The sequence below is a fragment of the Neoarthrinium moseri genome (genome assembly GCF_022829205.1).
Source record: "Neoarthrinium moseri strain CBS 164.80 chromosome Unknown scaffold86_Wmoseri_CBS_16480, whole genome shotgun sequence".
Taxonomy (NCBI): domain Eukaryota; kingdom Fungi; phylum Ascomycota; class Sordariomycetes; order Amphisphaeriales; family Apiosporaceae; genus Neoarthrinium; species Neoarthrinium moseri.
In genome coordinates this window covers 39523-62541 of record NW_026055200.1, presented here as the reverse complement: position 1 = coordinate 62541, position 23019 = coordinate 39523, and the positions used below count along the sequence as shown (strand labels likewise).

General features: G+C 52.7%; 7 protein-coding genes across 7 annotated transcripts; 3 read left to right on the top strand and 4 right to left on the bottom strand.

Annotated features, from left to right (window-relative positions):
- Positions 1–66: 66 nt before the first annotated feature.
- Positions 67–1095, top strand: JN550_012438 (uncharacterized protein; the record flags this gene model as incomplete). The annotated part of the gene is made up of 1 exon (XM_049310914.1): positions 67–1095. One exon carries the CDS (start codon positions 67–69, stop codon positions 1093–1095), a length of 1029 nt encoding a protein of 342 aa, XP_049165578.1.
- Positions 1096–1246: 151 nt separating this feature from the next.
- JN550_012437 (uncharacterized protein) lies at positions 1247–2301 on the bottom strand (the record flags this gene model as incomplete). The annotated part of the gene is made up of 3 exons (XM_049310913.1): positions 1247–1270; positions 1326–2134; positions 2208–2301. 3 exons carry the CDS (start codon positions 2299–2301, stop codon positions 1247–1249), a joined length of 927 nt encoding a protein of 308 aa, XP_049165577.1.
- A 1067-nt stretch (positions 2302–3368) lies between these two features.
- On the bottom strand, positions 3369–4287 carry JN550_012436 (uncharacterized protein; the record flags this gene model as incomplete). Its single annotated transcript, XM_049310912.1, has 2 exons — positions 3369–3776; positions 4177–4287. The coding sequence occupies 2 exons, from the start codon at positions 4285–4287 to the stop codon at positions 3369–3371; spliced, it is 519 nt and encodes a 172-aa protein (XP_049165576.1).
- A 1216-nt stretch (positions 4288–5503) lies between these two features.
- JN550_012435 (uncharacterized protein) lies at positions 5504–7199 on the bottom strand (the record flags this gene model as incomplete). Its single annotated transcript, XM_049310911.1, has 3 exons — positions 5504–6247; positions 6319–7057; positions 7126–7199. 3 exons carry the CDS (start codon positions 7197–7199, stop codon positions 5504–5506), a joined length of 1557 nt encoding a protein of 518 aa, XP_049165575.1.
- Positions 7200–11682: 4483 nt separating this feature from the next.
- On the top strand, positions 11683–13231 carry JN550_012434 (uncharacterized protein; the record flags this gene model as incomplete). Its single annotated transcript, XM_049310910.1, has 6 exons — positions 11683–11878; positions 11936–11955; positions 12007–12043; positions 12095–12162; positions 12226–12701; positions 12763–13231. The coding sequence occupies 6 exons, from the start codon at positions 11683–11685 to the stop codon at positions 13229–13231; spliced, it is 1266 nt and encodes a 421-aa protein (XP_049165574.1).
- A 224-nt stretch (positions 13232–13455) lies between these two features.
- JN550_012433 (uncharacterized protein) lies at positions 13456–14392 on the bottom strand (the record flags this gene model as incomplete). Its single annotated transcript, XM_049310907.1, has 2 exons — positions 13456–13871; positions 14110–14392. The coding sequence occupies 2 exons, from the start codon at positions 14390–14392 to the stop codon at positions 13456–13458; spliced, it is 699 nt and encodes a 232-aa protein (XP_049165573.1).
- Positions 14393–16040: 1648 nt separating this feature from the next.
- JN550_012432 (uncharacterized protein) lies at positions 16041–19667 on the top strand (the record flags this gene model as incomplete). The annotated part of the gene is made up of 3 exons (XM_049310906.1): positions 16041–16139; positions 16221–17837; positions 17883–19667. The coding sequence occupies 3 exons, from the start codon at positions 16041–16043 to the stop codon at positions 19665–19667; spliced, it is 3501 nt and encodes a 1166-aa protein (XP_049165572.1).
- Between the last annotated feature and the right edge of the window lie 3352 nt (positions 19668–23019).

Here is a 23019-nt window from a genome sequence, read left to right as displayed (position 1 = left end):
AGTTTGCTTGTCTCCCAGTCCTGTCAGAAGCTACTCTCATATCTTAAAGTCTGCGACGCCCCCAGAATGTCCTCCTACGTCCAGAAGAAGTTGGCCTCCGGCTCCAAGCTACACATATTCGTCACTGGAGCCACAGGCTACATCGGGCATGTCTTCACTGAAAAGGCCATCGCCGCCGGCCACTCAGTCTCGGGCTTATCAAGAACTGAGTCCGGTGACGCCGTTCTCAGAGCATTAGGTGCCACACCCGTCCGTGGAGACCTGACAAGTCTGGACGTCTTAGCCAGAGAGTCCACCAAGGCAGATGCCGTAGTGCACCTGGCTTGGGTCCACGACTTCGCCGCGGACCTGCAAAAGATAGCCGACGGGGATATTGCGGCCACCGACGCCATGATGGAAGGTCTGGCCGGCACGGGGAAACCGATCGTGACGGCGTCCGGCTGTGGTGGATATGAGCCGACTGCCGACGGGTCGCCTGCCACGGAGGAGACACCAAAAAGGAAGGGAACGCCGTTCATGGATGCGCGGAAACGATCCGAGGACAACGTCTTGAACCGCACAGACGTTCACGGCGTGGTCATCCGGCTGAGCCCCTACGTGTACGGCCGAGGGGGCAGGGGCTTCCTGATGTTGTCCATGAGCCAGGCGCTGAAATATGGGGAGAGTCTGTATATCGGAGAGGGGGATAATGTGACTAGCACGCTTCATGTGGATGATGCGGCCGATTTGTACTTGAGCGCCATCCAATACGCCGGTCAGGGGCAGCTATATAACGGCGTGTCATCAAGCGAGACCACATTGAGGCAGATGGCCGAGGCTGTGGGTGAGGTCATGGAAGTTCCTGTCAGATCTATTTCGTTTGGAGAGGCCGCTGAGAAATGGGGCGAATTCCTCGCGTTCTTTAACGCTCTCGAAACCAAGGTCTCTTTTGAGAAGGCGAAGCAGCAGCTGCACTGGTTGCCGAAGGGTGTGCCCTTCTTGGAAGACATTGTTCGAGGATCGTATCGTGATGTGGCAGCCCAAATGAAGGCTGAAGGGAAGAAGAACCTGCCTGCCATCTATGGCTTCGGGAAGAAGGAGGACGGGCGGGTCTAGGATCGAGATGCTTGTGTGTTGAGGAAGCACTGGGAAGGGTCATCGAGTTGTATTATTTTCATACCGACCTTTTGGCTACCGTGACACGTCTAAAGTAAGAGAACCAGAACCACGCCTAAACGCCGGTGCAAGAATCACTACCGTTCCCGCTCTAATGTCCTCCAGTGGTAGGTAGCTTTTGACGGTTAGTGAAATGTGAGCCAAAGGCACGCACGCAGGGGAGAACTTACACCACAGTACACCTTGAAGGAATCATAGATCAGCCACTGGAAGGCCGTCAAGGTACCAATCATGAAGATTCTGACAGGCAGTCCGTTCCACAGCCCGGCGAACCCAATGTTCTTGTATATCCTGCCTACGGCACTCATGGCAGCCTCGCCCGACTTGCGGTCGGCGTTGAGCTTGCTGACCATGACATCGGCGGGATGCGAAATGACGGCACACCCAATGCCAGCAATGTACCCACCCAAGAACGAGACGCCAGTCTGCTGGAGCGCATTGTAGGACTCCTTTGGCTTGCCCAGTTGCTTGTAGATCATCTCGACGGCCTTTTCAAAGGTGGCAAACTTGACCATGGTGTAGGGGATCTGTCTGGCCCACAGGGGATACAGTCCCTTGTACAGGCCGGCCACCCCCTCCTTCTCGACGACCTTGCTCCACCCTTCCCGCAATGTCCTGGCATAGGGCGGGTTCGTGGTCTGCATCCGCACCTTGATGGACTCCCACGGGCACAGAGCCATGTCGGCCAGAAACTCAGCAGAGGCCGAGGCTCCTAGGTAGACCAGGGTCTTGGGGGCGTTGGGAAACATCTTCTCGCCATAGTAGTACTTGAAGACCTCGTAGAAGCCGTACTTGCCGGCGCCCTGAAATGCGTAGCCCACAAAGGTCGGCGACCAACCGGTGAAGACGCCACGGAGCCCCTCAGCACTGTATATCTTCTTGAAGGCCTGGGCATTGGACTTGTACAAGGAAGAATCGACCTGGCGGCGGCATTTGACGAGATCGAGCGGCGTCACGGAGGTGTGAGTCGGGCCGCATGCTGCAGGGTTGGTGTTAACGCGCGCGCCCTACATGTTCCCAGCGACACAGGCCCGAGGCTGAGATGGTCTTACCGATGATGCCGCCGAGGGTGCAAGCAGCAAAGTACGTGGGCGAGAAAAGCTCGATCTTCTGGGCCGGGGCGCCGGTTTTCGACTTGGTCGACATGGCAACTGATATGGGGATACTACAGTGAGTGAGTGAGTGAGTGGAGATGTTCTACGAGCTGCCAGACTGTGCACCGAGGGGCCGAAGGTCGAAAAGCAATTGAACGAGGTTGCACGGGGAAAAGTCGAGCTGCTGGACACGGCGCTGGGCCAGAATACAAGTATGCATCTCCTGTGCTCCGAGAGCTCCGTTATCTCGGGGCTCGCGTTGAGGCTCGCTGGTACGTCGTCACGCTGGAGCCGGCCAAGGGGGAGCTCCCAACTCCCAACCTGGAACACGGCATGGTGATGTCATTAATCCATGGCTGTTACTCAGCCGCCAACAATTCGGGGGCCGGTGTTCTGCAACCAGGAAACGCCCTAGGTCGGAAGATGCCTAGTTTCGGTAGGCGCTTTTGCTTTGACGGTTGTGGTCCACCTTCGAGGTTTGGAGGCGTGTGTTTCGCGCGGGTTCAGACAGACGGTTCCAGGTTGTGACGCCAGACCCGATGGCGCTCAGGTACTGTGCCTGGGCCATGCAGGTGGTTTGTGAAGCCGACGGACGCTCCGACCCACCAGCCCACAAGCTGGCGGAAGGCTGGAAGACTGGAAGACTGGAGCTCGCGGGGGCGCGAAGCCCGCCAAGCCCGCCAAGGTCGACCCGACGCGACCGTCGAGCAACGGCCTTCCGGGTATTCTCTCCACCTCGACGCTGCACGCAACTCGGGTCCGACGACAGCTCGAAGCTTTCGCGGGCACGAGGACGAGAAGACTACAACACGAGTGCAACGGGTTCTAGTCTACTCACGCAGGGTGTGCATCAATGCCTGGATCGAGCACGGAGGAAGATCGAATGCCGGGTCAGACAGCCTCTGTCATTGAGACTATCAAAGTAACCACAATCCTAGTCATGCCTCACGAAATCGCCTTCCTTGTCCGCAGTGAAGTGAACCAAACCATGGCTGCGAAGCACGCCAGAGAACCCTTCTGCCTTGGAAGTCTCACAACATTCCCAAAAACCCCAAGCTTACATTCTCCGGCGTCACTCGAGAATAGTGGTTGGGAGAACGGCGGATCGGCCTTTTGCCTTTAGGCCTCGCCATCGTCGGCGGCGGCAGTAGCAGTCTCCTCGCCCTTGTCCGCCTCCTCCTTGACATGCTCCTCCTCGGAAGCCTCACTGACAGTCTCCTGACTCTTGGCCTTCGCCTTCTTGGGGGTAGCTCGGCGCTTCTTGGGGGCAGGACTGCCGTCGCCGAGCTCGTCGGCACCAGCGTCAGCATTGCCGGCCGCATCGTCACTGGCTGCCTTCTTGCGCTTGCCGCTGCCGCTTCCAGCAGCCTTCTTGGGCGCCTTCGGGCCGGGGGTCGAGATGGCACCGTCGGCGATGTTGATGTCGGGGAAGGCCTCGAGCAGGCGCTTCTTGCATGCACGCCACGAGACGCGAGCCGAGTCCTGGCTGCCGTAGTTGGCGGCGCCCGTGAACTTCTGCATGTTGATCTGAATGATGCGCATTAGCCTGTAGTCAGAAAGCTGGGAACATGAGGCCAAAGAAACTATCGGATCTCAACGCCGCCGGCTGAGAGATGAGATGGGATGAGGTCCTCGGGGGGGCTTGCAAAACCAGTTGCCTCCACAAGTCAGGCTTGTCGTTCTACACTGACAATGGCCCGGTGCTCCGTTCTAGCAACTGATCAAACATCACCCGGTGGTTCAATATGACTGGCGACGCCGGTCAATGAAATACTGAGCGCTGACCATGTCGCCAGGCCGGAACCAGGGCTAATGAGAAGTCTCCGTCGAACCGTTACATCTCCGTGCCTGGGCCCCAGCCGTTGGTGGAAGGCAGGAAATGTAGGAATACAATAAATACTGGACCGGACGCGAGGTCAGGACTTACCGTGGGGTTTTCCAGGCACTGCCAGGCGATGACCATGAGCTCCTGGTCGCGCTCAGTCAGCTTGCTGACCTTGGGAGCGGCCTTGGTAGCCTTCTTGCCCTCAGCAGACATGGCGATTGATAGCACCGTCTTGTAGATGATGGTACTCTGTGAGGGGAAGTGTTGGTGATGACGCGAGGTGGCAATGAACAACTCGGTGATGAAACAGAATTACAGAGCCCCGAGGGATGATGTGGTGAGCAGGTGTATTGTGGTAGGTCGAAATGGGAGGGGTTAATGAGAAGAAAGAGGAGGATTGGATATTAAACCCAGACGACTTATGGTGCTGGGACGGAAACCAGGACAATCCGCGTGGGAGACTGGAATATCGCGATTGTTGGCGGTACCTGTCGTACGGCAACCCGCTACTTCGGTGATGTGAGACCTCGATTCACGATGCAGAGGACAATCGCCGGACTGGGCCTTGACCAAAAAGAAATAAAAAATTAATGATTACTGTGATTTGTCCCAAGCTATGACTCTGTCTGAACAAAGCCGGCCGGCTTCCATGTTACCTTTTTCACTCATGGGATTTCATGCCAGTCCTACATAGACATTAATCCGAGGCATTAAATTCCGAGCAGTGGTTGCTGTCAATAATAGCCACCGTTTTCTCGCACACCAATGCTTCAACCCCTATCATAGCCTAATGCGTCAGCACGTGTCAAGCTTGGTGTTTTCCCCCTTCACACGGACCATAGGCAACTCCGTGGGCGGACTTTGTCTCTAAAATCATAAGTGAATCTTATGATTTCAATCAATAGATCTCGGATTGTCTTCCATAACTCCAACGGAACTCTAATTTATTGTCGTTGGCATTACTTATCAGCTGTTCGGCTCCTGCTTTGATGGAGGATTCATGAATGCATCATACAAATCAACAGCTCCCCTTTCATTACATCTCGCTGATATAATTCGCGCCAGTATCTAATCAACATTTCAAGCAGTGTGAATAGGCACGAGGTTGAGTATTGCGCATGGTATAAGAAGTAGCGTTGCGCGAAATGGACTCCGCGCAAATTCAACGGCTACGTGACTTCTAGCAAGTGGACCTTGGTTCTTGGTGGATTCAAATTGAGTCTGCGTTGTAGATAGACTTGCTCTCTGCTTATGGGGGTTGTCTTTTGTACAAGGCTTTGGGCGATTGGATCATTGAGTGTCAGGCAACATCTACATCTAGGTTGCATACAGTACCGCCGCAGCAAGCAAAAGTTTCGTCCGGGGGTATGTTTCAACTTATTCCACCAAGATAAATGCATCGCGTCGTCTGTCACTTTAACGAGTGCTTTTAGACCTTCTCAGTCGTCTCAGTAACGGGCTCATGGTCTCCGCCCCGCTGCTTCTCGAGGACGGCCTGGAGCTCAGCGACGAGTCTGGACTCGCCCTTGCGGGTCTTCCAGGGCTTAGGACCGTCCTTCCCGAACAGAATCTCCACCTCCTCAAGAGTCTTGCCGCAGGTCTCGGGGTAGAAGACGAAGAACCACACGGCGCCAACCATACAGAGCACACCAAAGACGATGAACAGGTTGTACTTGATGTTGATGAAACCCGGTGGCGTGAACATTCCAAGGGCAAAATTGAAAACCCAGTTGGAAAGGGCGGCCAGGGACATGCCCGTGGCACGGGTTCCGAGAGACCAGACCTCAGCTGCGTAGATCCAGCAGACGGGTGCCAGCGTCAGCGCGTAGACGACGATCAGCAAGTACGAGAAGACGATGACAGTGTTGGCAGGCGCGCCGGAGTTGACGGCGAAGATGATGTTGGGGTTACCACCAACGCCCTCGGGGACATCGTAGTGGTTGTGGGCCATCACACCGCCAATCACAAAGTGGCAGAAGCCCATGCCCAGAGCGCCGAGGACCAGGAGGGTTCGTCGACCGGTCTTGTCGATGAAGAGCCACATGACACCGGTGAAGATGATGAAAACGGCATACTGAATGCCTGAAGTGACCATGCCGACATTACCGCTCAGACCAGCCATCTGCGCGATGTACGTGAGGTAATAGACCATGACGTTCGCACCAGCGAGTTGCTGTGAACGGGACGAAAATGTCAGCACCATGTCGCTCGGCAAGATTTCGCAGAGTTCGGAGTGCAGCTTACCTGCCATGCTTGAACCGACATGCCAGCCATGGTGCGCTTCCACATGCCGTTCTTGACAAACTTCCTCCATCCCCGTCCGGCTTCCCGCTCAGCCTGGAGAGTGACGGAGATTTCATCCCACTCGGCAAGAACGAGGGGGTCGCTGATATTTCCGTTGGCCTGGATTCGAGCGAGGACCTCAACGGCCTCCTTGTCGCGGCCAACTTTGGCAAGCCAACGGGGCGAGCGAGGTAAGAAGGGCAGACCCAGCATCAGGAAGAAACAGGGGATGAACTGCGTGCCCCAAGCTGTCCGGAACGAAGCGGCACCTGGCATGAAGCTACAGCCGTATCCAATGAAGTACATGATGAGAATACCAAATTCGACGGCCAGCTGTTGGATAATAACGATCGATCCTCTCTTCTCGGCCTTGGCGATCTCGGCCAGATACACGGGCACCTGGGAAGAGGTAATACCTACCGTAACGCCGTTGAGGACGCGGCCAGCGATCAGGGTGCTTGTGTCCTTAGCCGCAACCTGGACAGCGGTCCCGACGAGCCAGAAGAAGCATGCAAAGAATATGGAGTCGCGGCGGCCGATCTTGTCGGAGATGGGGCCGGCGATGGCCGAGCCCGCAACGGACCCAGCAGCAAGGGCAGAGCCAATGGCCCCCTGGAGGGCGCCGGCCGGGTGGTGAAAGAATTCGTTGTACTGTTCGGTGACGACAATTGCCGACATGGACGAGATATCGAACCCAAAGCTATCAACATGGCTTTAGCACGGGAACTAGACTAGACAAGGTGGTCACGACGCCCGACTGTGACTTACAGCGCACCGCCTAGCGTGGCGATGATGGCCACGAAGTGCACATTATAGATCTTGGGGAAAGATGGAAGCCCCATGACGATGGTCTGCTGATACGAATCTCAGGCTCGCGGTTGGTCTCGGTGGTCCAATCTTGGTCAGTGGTGACCGCAAAAACAACCCCTAGAAGTCAGCGAGCCTCCCCAGAGGGGATAGCGAGCCCTCTTGTATTTACACAGTAGCACAGACACGAGGCCCACCGCTACGGGAGCGACAGCTACGGACGTCGTGTTGTGTTCGGCAAGGAGGGCTGGGAGCTGCACTGCGACGGGAAGCACATGCTTTGTCTGAGATTGATTCCCACGAATCAGAACCTTGGACACTGTGACAATTCACCAGGCCTGACTGGCTTCGGGACTTGGGTAAGGTCTGGTAGCCATTCTTACCTCAGACGTTCGGGGCCGCATGGAGCCGACCCTGGGCACTTGGCCATGTATCCGCACCCGTGGTTGGCTGGCGGCGCAAAGCTTGCGTGGAAGCGGTCCAAGTGGGAGTCGGTGACGGTATGGCTTGTGGTTTGTGGTTTGTGGTTTGTGGGGTTGGAGATCCTGGCGATGGTCCTGGCAGGCCCGTGTTTGTCGACTGGAGATGGGCAGACTCTGGTCAGATCATGGCGGGATAGGTATAGGTAGGCACCTCGCCAACCTGGAATGCACTGCAGCCCCCCGGCTTCCCCAACCATTTCCCCATCCACCTCCATTTTTCTGTCTCTCTCACGCCTGCTGGGCCGGCTCCTGCTCAATGCCCGCGCAACCAAGGCGCCGTGAGCACCCGGGCCACCACCAGTCAGCTCATAGTTGGTTAGTGACCGTGTCTCGAAAACCTGTGGAATGGCAACGAGGCAGCCTGACGTTCCAAGGCCAAGCGCACCAGAGCCTCTCCTTGCAAGTGGCTGCTGGCTCTTGGAGATATGCGGGGTAGACCTGGGGCCACGGGATGCTGCCATTGGCGCGCATATTCGGGGGATGGCAGACTCGGGAACGGGAAGTGGAGTCAGAAAGCTGGACGACGATGTGACTGCCGGACCCGCCTCGGCTCGCATCGAGATTACAGCTCGGTGGCTTGCTGCTGTGTACATAGTAAATGGCCTTGCTAGGTGATAGGTTTCCCTTGGCGACCGGCAGGCAAGCGGTAGTGCTCCACGGGGCCTAGCCTAGCCTCCTCCGGGGATGCAGCATTCAAAAATTCCAGGTTGGTTCATATGGAGGGCCAGAGATACGTAGTAGTTATGAGCGTACGTCTGCGGGTCATATTTGAACCAGCTATGACTGTTGAACAGACAGAAACTTGCAGCTTTGCCGGGGATGGGTGCATCAGCGACATGGAGAAGACCCATCCCAGCAGGGTCCTTTTAGGGCTGGTTGCCACCAGGGATTTCTGGCAGCTCGATCGGCGCGAGATGCTCCGGGTAATGAGGGATTGCAACGACCGCTTCGGGACCCTATTGGTAGGACCAACATACGACCGACGTCCTCCAGTACCCGCGCCTCTCAACACTGCATCGTTTGCGCCGCGGGATCTGTTTCACATTGTCCAACTTGCTTCTCAAAGACGACATAGACCGAGGTGACACCTACATGCGACGGTGGGCTGGTGGCTGCTACGTACATAGCTATTTGCTTGCGAATTGTGTGAGTGGCAGTTCCCTGCGCGGAAACAGGACATTTGCCCAATGGTTTCCAGATGTCTGGGATCCGGAGGCATTGTTTGATATATTGGAGTAATGGAGCCTTGAACGCTGACGCCCTTAGTTAGGCTGTAGCCAGCTTAGCAACCAGTGCTCACGTTTCAGACGGAACCCGACATCGATACTTAGGCCGTTGATCTTACATAGGCACTGCAGACCCCGCGACAGACCGACAGGTCTCGATCTCTGTTCGAACCCCGGATCTACGACCAAAGAGACTAATGGAAACCCGACAGTCTGGATCATCATGGACTTTGCACGTAGATACTCAATACAACCTGTGGGGTGGCATGCATATCTCCACTTGCGTAGCTACAACCCAAGACTTTCGATGGTCGAGTGTTGCATTGCAGTTGGCCCACGGAGAAGCAGAGCCTTGGTTGCTTACTAGGACAGCGCACGAGCGTCTTGGAGGTAGGCCATAGTAATAATACTCTTCCTCGTCCATTGGTTCGCTTGGGTTCGGATGAATGCCCTTTGGCTCCTCTGCACCCGATGAAGATGAATGATACATCGCCACGCTTCAGCTCAGACAGGGCAACTTACTCTATTCAAACACGCCTTGGGTAGGTAGCATTGAAGCATTGCCTCTCGGAAGCCTCGGACCACATGTATGCAAAGAGCTTCTTATCAAGGCGCAGATGCACTGGCGTGATCTCTTCCAGCCTCCATCGCGAACTTAACTTTCCAAGGCACACCTACAATTTCCGCAGTATCTATTTTCGTGCAAAATGTGCAACCTCGTGTCCTGCCCCCGCTACAAACCAGGCTAGATTGAAACGTCAGGAGTCGCCCTTGTCTCTGATAGCTATGATGCCGACTGAAGAAGCTAGATACTCGGTGACGAGGAAGAGCAACCCTGCAAACTCGGCGAAAGTCAATTACCGATGGGGACAGGAAATATAGAGCGTGAACGTAATTGCTCCATTCTTCTCCAAGGGCCAGCAATTCGGATCTCGCGTGTGTCTTCGGTTATGTCAAGCCAAGAGAAACAGACACACGGCCCGCGAAGGATTTTCTGATCTACCGATGATGGTTGTTTAAATACGGTAGGCCAACTTCCTACCGTGAATCTTCTAAGACTCGAGATGCTTGGACAGGGAATGGGCCATCAATCCACGTCCCGCTTTGGTATTTCACTGCCTATAAGTCCCCATATCTCGCCTAATTATGCGGACCTACTAGTTCACACCAACATTAGATTCCAGTTACTTATTTCAAAACAGACTCAATCGACTATTTGCGGGTCTGATGACTGTTATAGCCCAGATTCGAGGCCTTCTACCCAGCTCCTAGAAAGCAATTCGTCAAATCGGTAGGCTGCCCCGGGGACTACGGTGTATACACTACTTTGACAGTCCTTTGCCTAGGTTACTTGTAACTAAACGACGGGGGTGGGTGCCTGGTTTGAAGCACCAACTCGATGGACCCCTTGATGCACACACCAGCTCCCCAATGGCGTTAAGTAGCGTCTTTGGCTGGCAAAACGGCCGATCATAGCGCTGGAGGTGCACCAAAATCAAGCGCGTGCAAGAGCGAATAGTTAACACAGTCGACTCAAAGAATCACATGAATGCCTCAGGATGCAACTTTGGCGGGTGGCGAAGGTTGTGTGCTAGTAACTATCTTATACTTTGAAGGGAGGGATCAATCCTTCGGAAGCCGGATCGCATTTGAACGCTAGTTGGGACCGGACAATACGGTCCGCACATTCCAAGGACTTTTAGCTACGATCTAGCCTGCCGTCTTTCTTCAGCCATGTAGCCGCCTTGACCAGCTGATTGGCCAGCGTGAATAAGAGGTCAGAAGACGGCTGACAAATATGATTCGACATGCTCACATAGGCGGAGGCCCACGCAAGCCACTGTATGTTGATCTCCAGAAACCGTAGAAGTAAACTGAGATGCCTTTTGCGGCAGACGCATGTCTAGCTACCTGTGTGCTCAGTTACGCAAGGCTTTAGACGGGGGTTGCTGCTGGACTTCCCACATAACCTCCAAGAGGCTTCGAGGCCGTGAGAGGTTCTCAGCTTCGGTCATCTTTGTATTGAATAGTCGCAAGGTCGTGTGTGCAATATCAAACTAGCCGAGAGAGTTCAGTCGTTGTCTTTGGGAACAGAGCCCCGGAATATGACCCTGGAAACGTTGTAGCTGTCCTAGTTCGAAGAACACGTGCACGTGAGTCTGGACTTCTCAAATATTGCGAAGGAGGTGCGGATGTAGGATCGTGGACCTTTCAGGCCCCAAGCTTGGCCATTATCATTTGACGTAATCTGGTCTGGATTCCCACACTGGCGTGTTCAGTAAGGCATAGATCCTGCATTGATGTAGCCGTGCCTAGTCCGGAGCCTAAAGGCGCGCCTTGTGTGTGAGGCGGATCGTTAGCAGCTGCCTTCCTTGCGGATGCAGCTGGTCTCTGCCAATGATGGTGCAAGCTACCTAAACTCTATCCCCAGCTTGCCGAGGGACTGACTCGTTGTGGCCCCATACCTGACACGCGCTGCATCCGCTCGCCGAGTCCCGAGCGCCAGGGGCCCATTTCACTGGACGATAATCTGCCATTTCCGTGGCAAACATTACCATTGCTTTGTTATCACCATTGGTATTTATGCTTTCGCCTTACAGCTAGCTGGGGCTTCGGGCAATTCGTAGTGCCGGGCTAGAAGGGTCTCTCTCCCTCGCTGCTGGACCCTGGGAGCGGAAACGTAAAACGACTCCATTCCTTCGCTAAGCAGCAGCCTTGAGATCCTGACTTTGTTTTATATATCCTCGTTTCAAAGATGGACTGAGTCTCTATCTTGCCATCGACGCCGCCGTCACTGGACGGCTGGGATGATGACTGACTCCGCGGAGCCTTTGGGGGCCGCTCCGCCGCCCCCTGGAGTGGTACCGGATTTCGATAATCCCGCCGATGCCGGATTTTTGGCAGATCGCGCCGGTCTCCTTACCTTCGCGTCTTTGGCCACTGTCTTCTTCATACTGCGTTGCTATGTCAAGATATTTATCTCGCCGCGAATGATGGCGGAGGACTGTAAGCGAGAACACTGTCTTGAACGCTGCAGAGTGAAGGGCTGACCGCCTTCTCCAGGGACATTTATGATCGCATGGGTATGTGAAAGAACCCCGGTAGCGGGTGAACACCCCCGCTAATGTAGTAAGGCATCACTCATTGCCTTCATTTCGACAGTCCTTATGAGTAAGTCACTTCAGGTCTCGAGCTGGTAATTTACATGCTGACAAAGGTCAGTGACGCACTATGGCGACGGCCACCATATCTGGGAAATTACAAAGGAGGAATTCACTACGTTACGAAAAGTGAGATAGGGAGAGAGAGGTCCAGTCCACGCGCGATATATGCTAATGTGTTGTGTAATACAGTGGCTCTACATTCGCAGTCTAATATTTGGTCCGGCGTCTTACTTCACCAAAGTTACCCTGCTGCTCATAATCGCTCGAGTATTCTCTGTCAGGGAACAGATATCCAGGGCTATATACATTTACATATGGGTGCTATTGATCTGCTTCTTGCCAATTCAGGTCATGAAAACCGCAATTTGCACTCCGATTCGAGGCTTTTGGGACTCATCTGTGCACAATGCTCGCTGCTTGGACCATCGCCATCTCTTCGTGGCTGACAGAAGTCTTTCAATCATCACCGACATCTTGATTTTGGTCATTCCTATAGTCGTCACATGGTCTATGAACGTTCCAATTCGAAAAAAGATCAAGATCGCAGTACTACTTGGCGCAGGTGGCATCGCCACTGCTATAAATTGCTTTCAACTGTGGAAAGTTGTTCTATACGCACGTTCCGATGATGCCACCTCGGATATGGTGGTACTGGATCTGACCATGTGAGTATTGGACATCTGAGATTTCACAGGTTTCAATCTTTGCTAATGCGATGGTTCACAGTACTGCTGAACTCACCATTGGCCTAATGTGCGCCTGTCTCCCACCGATCAACCTCCTGTTGCAGAGACTCCGGTCGGCCAAAGCCGATTGCAATATGCCACACCCTGAGAAACGGGCCCTATGGAAACTGGGTAGACTTGAAAGATCTCACAAAGGGGTCAGTAGTACATGGGGCGACTCAGTCATTACGCGCCGTGGGACAACATACGATGATATGTCGGACGTTGATGTCGAGATGGCCATGTTGACTGGGAGACCTCTCACAGTTGCATCCGCTGATGCCTCTAAACACGGATCCAATATGAATCGTTCACTGAATTCCCTGGAGGGCCGAACTGAAGGGTGGCTCTCATCCGATATCCAGCGAGAAGAACTTACGCCGTCCGGCATATTGGTACCTGATAGGATCTGGGATGGATTGACGATAGACCGGGTTGGGCCTCCAAGGATAGTCTCAGAGCATCAGTAGCGTATATAATTCATACCAAAATCCTTATAATCCTAACTTCGTGCTAGAAGTTCCATGCGACGTACTTGTCTCAGCCGAGTCGCACAAATCACCATCTCGCAGTTGGTATAAAAGTAAACGTTCTCTGTAGGGCGGAGTTATATTCACCTCGCCAGCATCACGGAAAAGAGACCTGCGGGAATTCTCTAAACGCGCTACCTTCGGTTAAAATCCGAGGACTACACCTAGGATGACGACGCTAGCTTCAGCTCAGGATATTCAGGTAGCTGCCTGCCACTTTTAGGTCCCGGCGACGGCAGTCGTGCTATCTGCTGGACTGTGGATGTGGCCCACATGGCATTGTGCAAGGTCCAAAGACCAAGACGTGACGATGGAAAGAAGGCGCCAGGAATCAGGCCTGGCATCTTTTGGCACTTGTTGATTGGGGTCGGCATGAGCGCTTGGTAGTTTTGGAGCGCAGTGCCTACATTGCTGCCATGTCGTGCCAGTGCTCCTGCGGGCACGTATGCGCTGATCAGACGACCCGTGGTCCACATACCAGTGAAAGGACTTGGGCAGTAGCCCGCGTCTCCCAAAAGCACAATGCAGCCTTTGTAGGGCTGCTTCATCTTGACCTGGACGACTTCGTGAGCGTAGAAGTCTTCTCATGTCTTCATTCCATCAAGTAACCTATCGCTTTGCCAGCCAGCGCCTCGGTGCATTTCCGCAAAGACTTGTGTTTTTTTTTTCCTTCTTCAATGGACTCTTTGTACGATTCTTTCGGGGTCTCCTCATTGCCCATTGAAAACAACAAAACCTGCGTCACAAGGTGGTCAGAAGTTCTCGTCATAATCAGCCTTCTTCCTATTGCATTATATGCTTTTGCGACATCCCCTCACCCTCTGTTCGCGGGATGCTATAGTATGCAGCGTCAACCTCGAGTGTCTTGTACGTTGTATCGCTGGCCTCCTGGTGAGATACAAGTACTCTGGTTCGTGATGACTGTCCATAGGCGGCAACTACAGCATCAAAGCATCGTCTGTAGCCATCAGAGAAAGTAGCATCGACCCTATCGGCATCTTGGGATATCTGAGAAACGGCTTTGCCGAATTGATACGTCAGGCTCCCGTTCCTACCTAGTTCTCTGCCCTTGGAATCTTGCTCGTGGCTTTTGTCGTACATGATTTTGCCAAGACTTCCACGCATAATCTCTTACTCCGAGGTCAAAGTTGGCCGCCGCTCTTCTGACGGGCTGACGCCGAAGGATGCCAGTAATTTTGCCTTTTAGTTTAATATCGCAACTCCTGTCTTGTTCACGCACGTTGACTTCACAGTACCCATCAATCCCATCGGTTTTCGGCCTGTCCTATGTCGTAGTAAGAGAAATGCAAGGAAAATAATGAAATGCCCGCGGCTAGCCATTAAATAACCATAAAACATAGATGTCGGGCAACGTAGGTGATCTGCACATCAGGGCTGCAGAAATCACAGTACGGAGGCAGGTCAAGGTCTTTCGCCAATTATTTTAAGGCAGCTCTAGGTTTTCGTGGCAACTTTCCTCATATTAAATATGATCAGGCTGCAGATAGCCGCAAATACTACCATTATAAATTATCTCGAGTTTATTAAGGACATTAGGCATATAGGTTTTAGAGTGCTGCTGGAAAATAATAACAGATTTTACATTTTGAAGCAGTGAAGTGAATAATCTATTATCTGTTATCTGTTATCTAATATCATGCGTGAGTGATACATAAGCTTTTAATAATGCAAGCTAGAATCGAAAATCGGACTAGTCATTGTTCACAAGCATAGGCAGTGGCGAACACTCCGCATCAATACCCATGCTTGGTCAGCCACTTATCCAAGGATGTTACCAAGGAATGGAATTAGACAAACGAGTATACAAGTAGCATGGATCCTGGATGATCCTGCAGTAGCATAAGTTGGCTGCAATCCCAACGCGGCGTCAGTCTGAATGCCTTCAATGGGATCGGCCTTGGATGTAACCGTGGGGCTTTGTCGATCGCCTCCTTGAGGGTTTTCTTCTGCCGGCCCAGATGCCGCTGCGCTAGATTCAGCAACACCGGAGTGCGTGGAGATTTTGAATGTCGACGCGGAGAAGGCAAACGTCCCGCGACCTTGATCCTGACTTGCAGCTCCATGGGCCGTTGGGAGAGAACCTAAGGTGATCAGGTCTGTCGTTGTCGGAGAGGCGTCTGAGAGGACGGGTTGCGTAAAGTAGATGCTGGTGGCCGAAGCGTCTTCAGCTGGGTAAGTTGACGTAAGGGTGTGCGTGTCTGTGATAATACTTCCAATGTAACATTTAGTGACCGTTGGATGGCAAGAAGTGACAGTATAAGTCGTTTTCTGGGTGTACGTTGACGTAGTGTGGGGCAGCAAATTGTAGTTAACAACAGGGCTTAAATATGGACCATCGGTGTAGTGTTTCACAGGATCCTCTGTCGACAACGCGGGGTACACCTCCACAGCCTGTGTTGGCTCTTCCACTCCAGGACACCAAGTCGTCGTTACGGTGTATATCTCACTAGTAAGCTGCCCAAGTGCACATTTTGTGACAGTTGGGTGGCATGAAGTGATGGTGTAAGTCGTCGATTGAATATAAGTCGACGTATATGTAGGAGTACTACTAGGGTCTCTTTGTGTCGGATACGTGGATAGGCCAGGCTTGTTCCCAGAAGTGGGGTATTCTCCAGGGCACCATGTGGTGGTACCAGTCTTGGTTTCAGTGGTAACGACGCCGGAATATGTGTAGACTGAAGTAAAGGTGTACGTTGAAGTATATGTTGGTTTAGAGGCAGGGTAAGTGATGGTGGTAGGCCTTGTAACAGGGGCCTCGGTGTTCGTAGAACTTGATATTGGATACTTTGAAGTAGTTTGGGAAACAGGTTCCATGGTCTTACTTGAGGTAGGGACTTCGTAGGTCTGTGTCTCCGTCGTGGCTGGCTCCAGGGTGTCTGAGGATACTGGGAAAGTGATCGTCGGGTAGATCGGTGTCTCTGTGGTTACTGGCAGCATAGTGTTGGTAGAGCTTTCCACGGTGGTCAAGGCCGAGGATGATACGGGGCATTCCGAGGTAGAAGTTGTCTCTGGAGCCACAGAAGATGTGGACGACTCCGTGGTGGTTGTGGCAGTTGTCTCTGGAGCCACGGAAGATGTGGACGACTCCGTGGTGGTTGTGGCGGTTGTCTCTGGAGCCACGGAAGAGGTGGATGATTCAGTGGGCAATTCTGTTGTGGTCGTGGTCGTCTCTGGGGCCACAGAAGAGGTGGATAATTCAGTGGACGATTCCGTGGACGATTCCGTGGACGATTCTGTGGTCGATATGACTTCAGATGTGGTGGCTTCCGTTGTGGTTGTGGTGGTCTCGGGGGCCACGGAAGAGGTGGACGATTCAGTGGTGGTCGTGGCAGTCGTCTCCGGAGCCACGGAAGAGGTGGACGACTCGGTAGAAGATTCTGTTGTGGTCGTAGTCGTTTCGGGGGCTACGGAAGAGGTGGAAGATTCGGTAGAAGATTCCGTGGATGATTCAGTGGTGGTCGTGGCAGTTGTCTCTGGAGCCACGGAAGAGGTGGACGACTCGGTAGAAGATTCCGTGGATGATTCAGTGGTGGTCGTGGCAGTTGTCTCTGGAGCCACGGAAGAGGTGGACGACTCGGTAGAAGATTCCGTGGATGATTCCGTGGATGATTCTGTCGTCGTCATGGAAGTCGTCTCTGGGGCCACAGAAGAGGTGGAAGATTCAGTGGAAGATTCAGTGGAAGATTCTGTTGTGGTCGTAGTCGTCTCGGGGGCTACGGAAGAGGTGGACGACTCCGTGGTGGTTGTGGCTTCGGATGTAGTGGCTTCAGATGTGGTGGCAGTTGTTTCGGGGGCCACGGAGGAGGTGGAAGTTTCAGTAGAAGATTCAGTGGACGATTCTATGGTTGTCGTGGCAGTTGTCTCTGGGGCCACAGAGGAGGTGGAAGATTCCGTGATTGATGTTGCTTCGGATGTGGTTGCTTCGGATGTGGTGGCAGTTGTTTCGGGGGCCACAGAGGAGGTAGAAGATCCAGTAGAAGAATTCGTAGACGTTTCCATGGTTGACGTGAATCCAGATGTGGTCGTGGTTGTCTCAGGGGCCACAGAAGAGGTGGACGATTCCGTGGTTGATGTGGCTTCGGATGTGGTGATGGTCGTCTCGGGGGCTACAGAAGAGGTGGAAGATTCTGTGGGCGATTCAGTGGACGACTCGGTAGTAAAGGTGGACTCAGAAGTAGATGATTCAGTTGTCGTCGTGGTTGTCTCGGGGGCCACTGAAGAGGTGGACGATTCCGTGAACGACTCGGTAGTTGAGGTAGGCTCAGCTGTGGTAGTAGTTGTATCTGAGGCCACAGAAGTTGTCGATGATCCCGTGATTGAAGTCGACGATTCAGTGGATGATCCAGTGGATGATTCAGTGGACGATTCCGTCGTCGTCGTGGGCTCGCTCGTTGTGGTAGCAGTTGTCTCTGAAGCCACAGATGAACTAGATGTTTCAGTGCTGGTAATAGATAGTTCGGTAGTCGAGCTTGACAACTCAGAGGTCGAGGATGACTCTGGAGCTACAGACGATGTGGAAGATTCGGTATCTGTGGTAGACTGAGTAGTTGAAGTAAAATCAGAAGTAGAGCTGGACTCTGTAGTCACTGTGGCAGTTGTTTCCGGAGCTACAGAAGAGCTGGATGATTCTGTGGATGAGGCGGACGATTCAGAGGTCGTTGTGGTTGTCTCTGGCGCCACAGATGAGGTGGAAGACTCAGAGGTCGAGGTGGACTCGGTTGTGGTAGTAATCGTCTCTGGAGCTGTAGAAGAGGTAGACAATTCGGAAGTGGCAGATGAGGTAGTGCCAGAGGTCGAGGACGACTCTGTGACTATAGAAGAAGTGGAAGATTCGGTGGTCGTGGTGGATGACTCTGGAGCTAAAGAAGAGGTAGATGTCTCAGAGGTTAATGATGATGACTCGGATGTCGAAGTAGGCGTCTCGGTGGTTGTAGTAGGTAACTCCGAGGTTGAGCTTGATAAGTCGCTAATCGTAGACGTAGACAAGATAGTCGATGTACTGCTATCCGAGGTCGAAAGGGACGTCGATACTGTAATAGACGCTGTTGTATCTGTGCTTGACTCTGAAGTGGAAGTAGACAATATAGTCGATGTACTACTATCCGAGGTCGAGAAAGACGTCGACACCGTTAGAGATGCTGTTGTGTCTGTGCTTGACTCTGAAGTCGACGTAGACAAGATAGTAGATGTGCTACTATCCGAGGTCGAGAGAGACGTCGACACCGTGAGAGACGCTGTTGTGTCCGTGCTTGACTCTGAAGTCGAAGTAGACAAGATAGTCGATGTGCTTGACTCTGAAGTCGAAGTAGACAAGATAGTCGATGTGCTTGGCTCTGAAGTCGAAGTAGACAAGATAGTCGATGTGCTACTATCCGAGGTCGAGAAAGACGTCGACACCGTTAGAGATGCTGTTGTGTCTGTGCTTGACTCTGAAGTCGACGTAGACAAGATAGTAGATGTGCTGCTATCTGAGGTCGAGAGGGACGTCGATACTGTAATAGACGCTGTGGTGTCCGTACTTGACTCCAGAGTCGAAGTAGACGTGGATAATATAGTCGACGTGCTGCTACCTGAGGTCGAGAGTGACGTCGATACTGACGTCGATACTGTAGCAGACGCTGTCGTATCCGTGCTCTCGACCGTAGACGTAGACGTAGACAAGATAGTCGACGTGCTGCTATCTGAGGTCGAGAGGGACGTCGATACTGTAATAGACGCTGTGGTGTCCGTACTTGACTCCAGAGTCGAAGTAGACGTGGATAATATAGTCGACGTGCTGCTACCTGAGGTCGAGAGGGACGTCGACACTGACGTCGATACTGTAGCAGAATCTGTCGTAGCCGTGCTTGACTCTATAGTTGAAGTAGATGTGGACAATATAGTCGACGTGCTGCTGTCCGAGGTCGAGAGGGACGTCGATACTGTGATAGATACTGTAGCAGAATCTGTCGTAGCCGTGCTTGACTCTATAGTTGAAGTAGACGTGGACAATATAGTCGACGTGCTGCTATCCGAGGTCGATAGGGACGTCGACACTGATGTCGATACTGTAGCAGACTCTGTCGTGTCCGTGCTTGGCTCCAGAGTAGAAGTAGATAAGAAAGTTGACGTGCTACTACCCGAGGTCGAGAGTGATGTTGATACTGTGATAGATGCGGTTGTGTCTGTACTCTCAACCGTAGACGTAGACGTAGACAAAATTGTTGACGTGCTACTATCCGAGGTCGAGAGAGATGTCGACACGACAGTAGTAACCGAGGATTCTTGTCTTTTCACGTTCCTCCTGACAGGGATCGCGCTTGCAAAACCGCCAACGCTGTTGAAAACTTCAGACCCGTATGTAGGACGTCCTTGAATCCTCATTTCCCTACCCATCGCAGTGGCCATAAATCCGGCCAAAGCCGGTAATAGACCAGCAAAAATAAACGAAGTAGGCCGCATATTGCTGAGAGGTTACCGGGAATTGTCCAGAGCTGGACTCACAAGATTGGTGCGCATCTCGTAAGATTTTGCTGCTTGCGCACTTATATACTTATGCTTTTCTGAAGAAAGGAGGAGAATTGACGCTCCTATTTTGTTAACCGAGCTGTGTCTATAATACATTGTCTCGCGTAAACACGAGGCATTGCGTTGCGTACCTGCAGGGGCGCTGCAAGCCTATGTCTCACACGCCGTTCAATTGATTGGATGCTTTCACAGAAGCAAACCATCTTATCTCGAACTCAAGCACCGTTTCACGCTTCATGCTAGTACCAAATTCAGCTTCAATGGACGATATATGCCTCTTCCTCAAGACAAACCCACCATTAGGTCGGTTTTATTACAAAACCCGCCCCCACTGGCTAGCACCATGTCTCGTATTTCGCATACCAATGTCTCAGCTAATATCCAATCCGGCAGGCAGGTTCATCGGCTAATCGTAATCAGCAAACCAAACAAGGCGTCGTCGTCGGCGTCGTCGTCGTCGCTAACCCACTAGGTTATGTTGTCTTGGTCATAGGTTTCGTGGTGGATCCTAGTCAGCAGTCCACGACAGGGTGACCACAGCTCCACTACACTTCAGTACGCACCCGATTCTGTCACCATTATCGCATTGATCGCTTGTGATTGTCATTTGTGTAAAATTTATGGATCGAGACATATTTCTCGGCGTCGTACGGTCTTGCCCTCCTGGCGTTTGCAACTATTTGACCAAGGCATTCTGTGGCTGGGCCTATCCAATCACCTGAGATAATTAATGAAGACTGCGAGGGTGTAGCCAGGTTGCTTCATGTCAGCCTCGGTACACGGCTGGGGGCAAACCCAAATGCATATATCAAGGTCGTAACTTCTGGCGTCAGTTATCGTATGCAGGCTCGAGCTTGGGCCGCAAAGAGTATCACTTACCCAGTCTGCATATGCATTGGGCTGGCTATTGGACGGCAATGTGGTAGGTATAACAGTGCCTTCAGGGGTACCAGCAAAGCGTATGGGACGTCTCATTCCCCTCGTTCCACTCTCACTGTTGCAAACTGCTGATTATCCCGACAGTGATTCCGGCCACACTTGACTATAGGTGATGGTCCCAGAAAACTAAGAGCGCTGTACGGCCTGCGAGAGATCCATGCTCCCCAAGTAAGTGGTCCCATTGACATTGATCTGTAGTCGCGGGTCAAGGGACCCGTTCGCCCACAGACGCCTTCTGGGGTTGGCATCGTGTGATCATTGTTCTGTCCAAAGGCCGAGTTTCGTGGTGTGAATAGGGGTTCCAACTGAGCTACAAATGGACTAGCCGAGAAACCCGGTCAGTGCCGGCCGGTACGTTCCTCACGAAGCGTTCAGCGGATCCTGGCATCTCCGAAGTGCACTGAAAAGCTTCACCCTTTCATGGCACGATGCTCGAGACATTCCTGGAAAGCTGGCTGGCTCGGCCACGGTAGGTCTCGAGGCATGATAAATCTCGCTTGTCATGGCCGTCCCTTTGCTCTGCTTGGTGCGGCCTTCGTCGTGGGCAGAGGGCTCACAATGCTAAGAACGAACGATGAGCCGCAAGGGATATTCGGAAGTTTCAAGTACTAGGATACTGCGGCAGACGCCTCTGCCGGGGATGCGGCGCAATCCGGCATATATGGCCGGGGAGGCCTTGAATCCGGGGGCCTAAGGGCGATGGTGTGTGGCCAAGCTGTCGTGTGGGCAGTGTCCTACGAGGATTTCTTTTTCTTTTTTTCCTTCCTACCTCGGGTGTGGGTCCGCTGGGGCTCAAGACGGCCCAGCAGATTCCTAGCATAAGCGGGTGTTGATTATGTAAGGCGTCTCGTAGTCCGGACCTTGGAGCTGCGCCCCGAACTTGGGGGTCAAGTGTCGGCACTGACAAATAGTACAACAACGGGACTCCTTCTGACAAGAGAAACGGGCTTGCCTCTGTATAATCCTGATTTGGTCTCGCCACTGTTTCGCGTAGCTAGCCAGCTGATAGAGCATCTAGTCGGCCTTTGGGCCCTAGCCACGCATCATCAGCAAGTAGGTATCCTCTTGCTCAAGATCCCACCCAGATCCTTGACATTCGGGCCCTGATATAGACAGTCAAATTGCAATACAACGTAAGATGCCTGCTATTGGGTAGCCAGCAGAGTGGCGTTACTCTTCTTGAAGCTGAATACCAACGATCAACACCGATTCACTCTAGGACATACAGTTGCAATCCAACATAGGGGCTCCGCGTAATGAGATTTCTCAATACCCCTAGCTGCATCATGAGCGCAAGAGGATTTTTCCGAGGACAACACTCGCGCTCTCAAGCCGTACACGTGCTATTGGAGAGCAAATACTCCTCCAAACTTGTATATTGCTACCGAAACGTGTAACCGCAGGTGGGACTTTGGTTCTCTCGAATTGCTACGTGTACTTCTTGATCCCGTGTTTGCAAATGTTGCAACGGCCAGCAACACATCACCCGCGTATTCCATGTCTAACCACTCTCAATACCCTGGGCAGAACCCTCGATTGCGTCCACCTAGCCAGGCTATTAATAACTAGGACTCATCTATAGTTATGGGCGTTTGCGTGGAAGTAGCTTTGATTTATCGGGATCACTTGGGTGTAGCTTTAACAAAGCTGTCTTGCTGTCTCACTTTACATCATCCAGTCATTACAAGACTGATTTCCCCGGCTCAACGGCACCACATCTCCCCACCACCTCATTCCATCCGCGAAAGCCATGCTTCGCGCTTATCCGTTGAGATGTTATGGCAATCATTGTACCCGTCCACACCAGCGTGATGACGCGAGGATGATCTCAGGTGCCGCAGGTTTTTTTCCCATGCGATTTTCTGCCAGGCGCCTTCCATGGAAGGAACGCAGGGCGATTCCACAGGTCATCCAGGATTAGCGAATACTGAGAAAGCAACTCGACATCGCTATGAATTTTTTGAAGGTTCGACTATTCAATATCACGTTATATTCGACCCAGGTCCGCTCGCCTCGATTCGATTTGATGCCGTACCGCGGTTAGGTTTCCCGCCTGTGTGAACAGCAGTTTCATCTGAAATGATGATTAGTATTCTCGACTCCGGCCCGTGCAATGAGCCGTGGCGAAACAGGTGCTTACTTACAACGCTGTTGGTCCATCTAGGTTGCAAAGAGCGTTCGTTCCCCGACGCAGGTTGGTGCGTCCGAGACCTGCTCTTGATTCGACGGCCATCAAAGGCTTGTCATATGTAGACCACGGC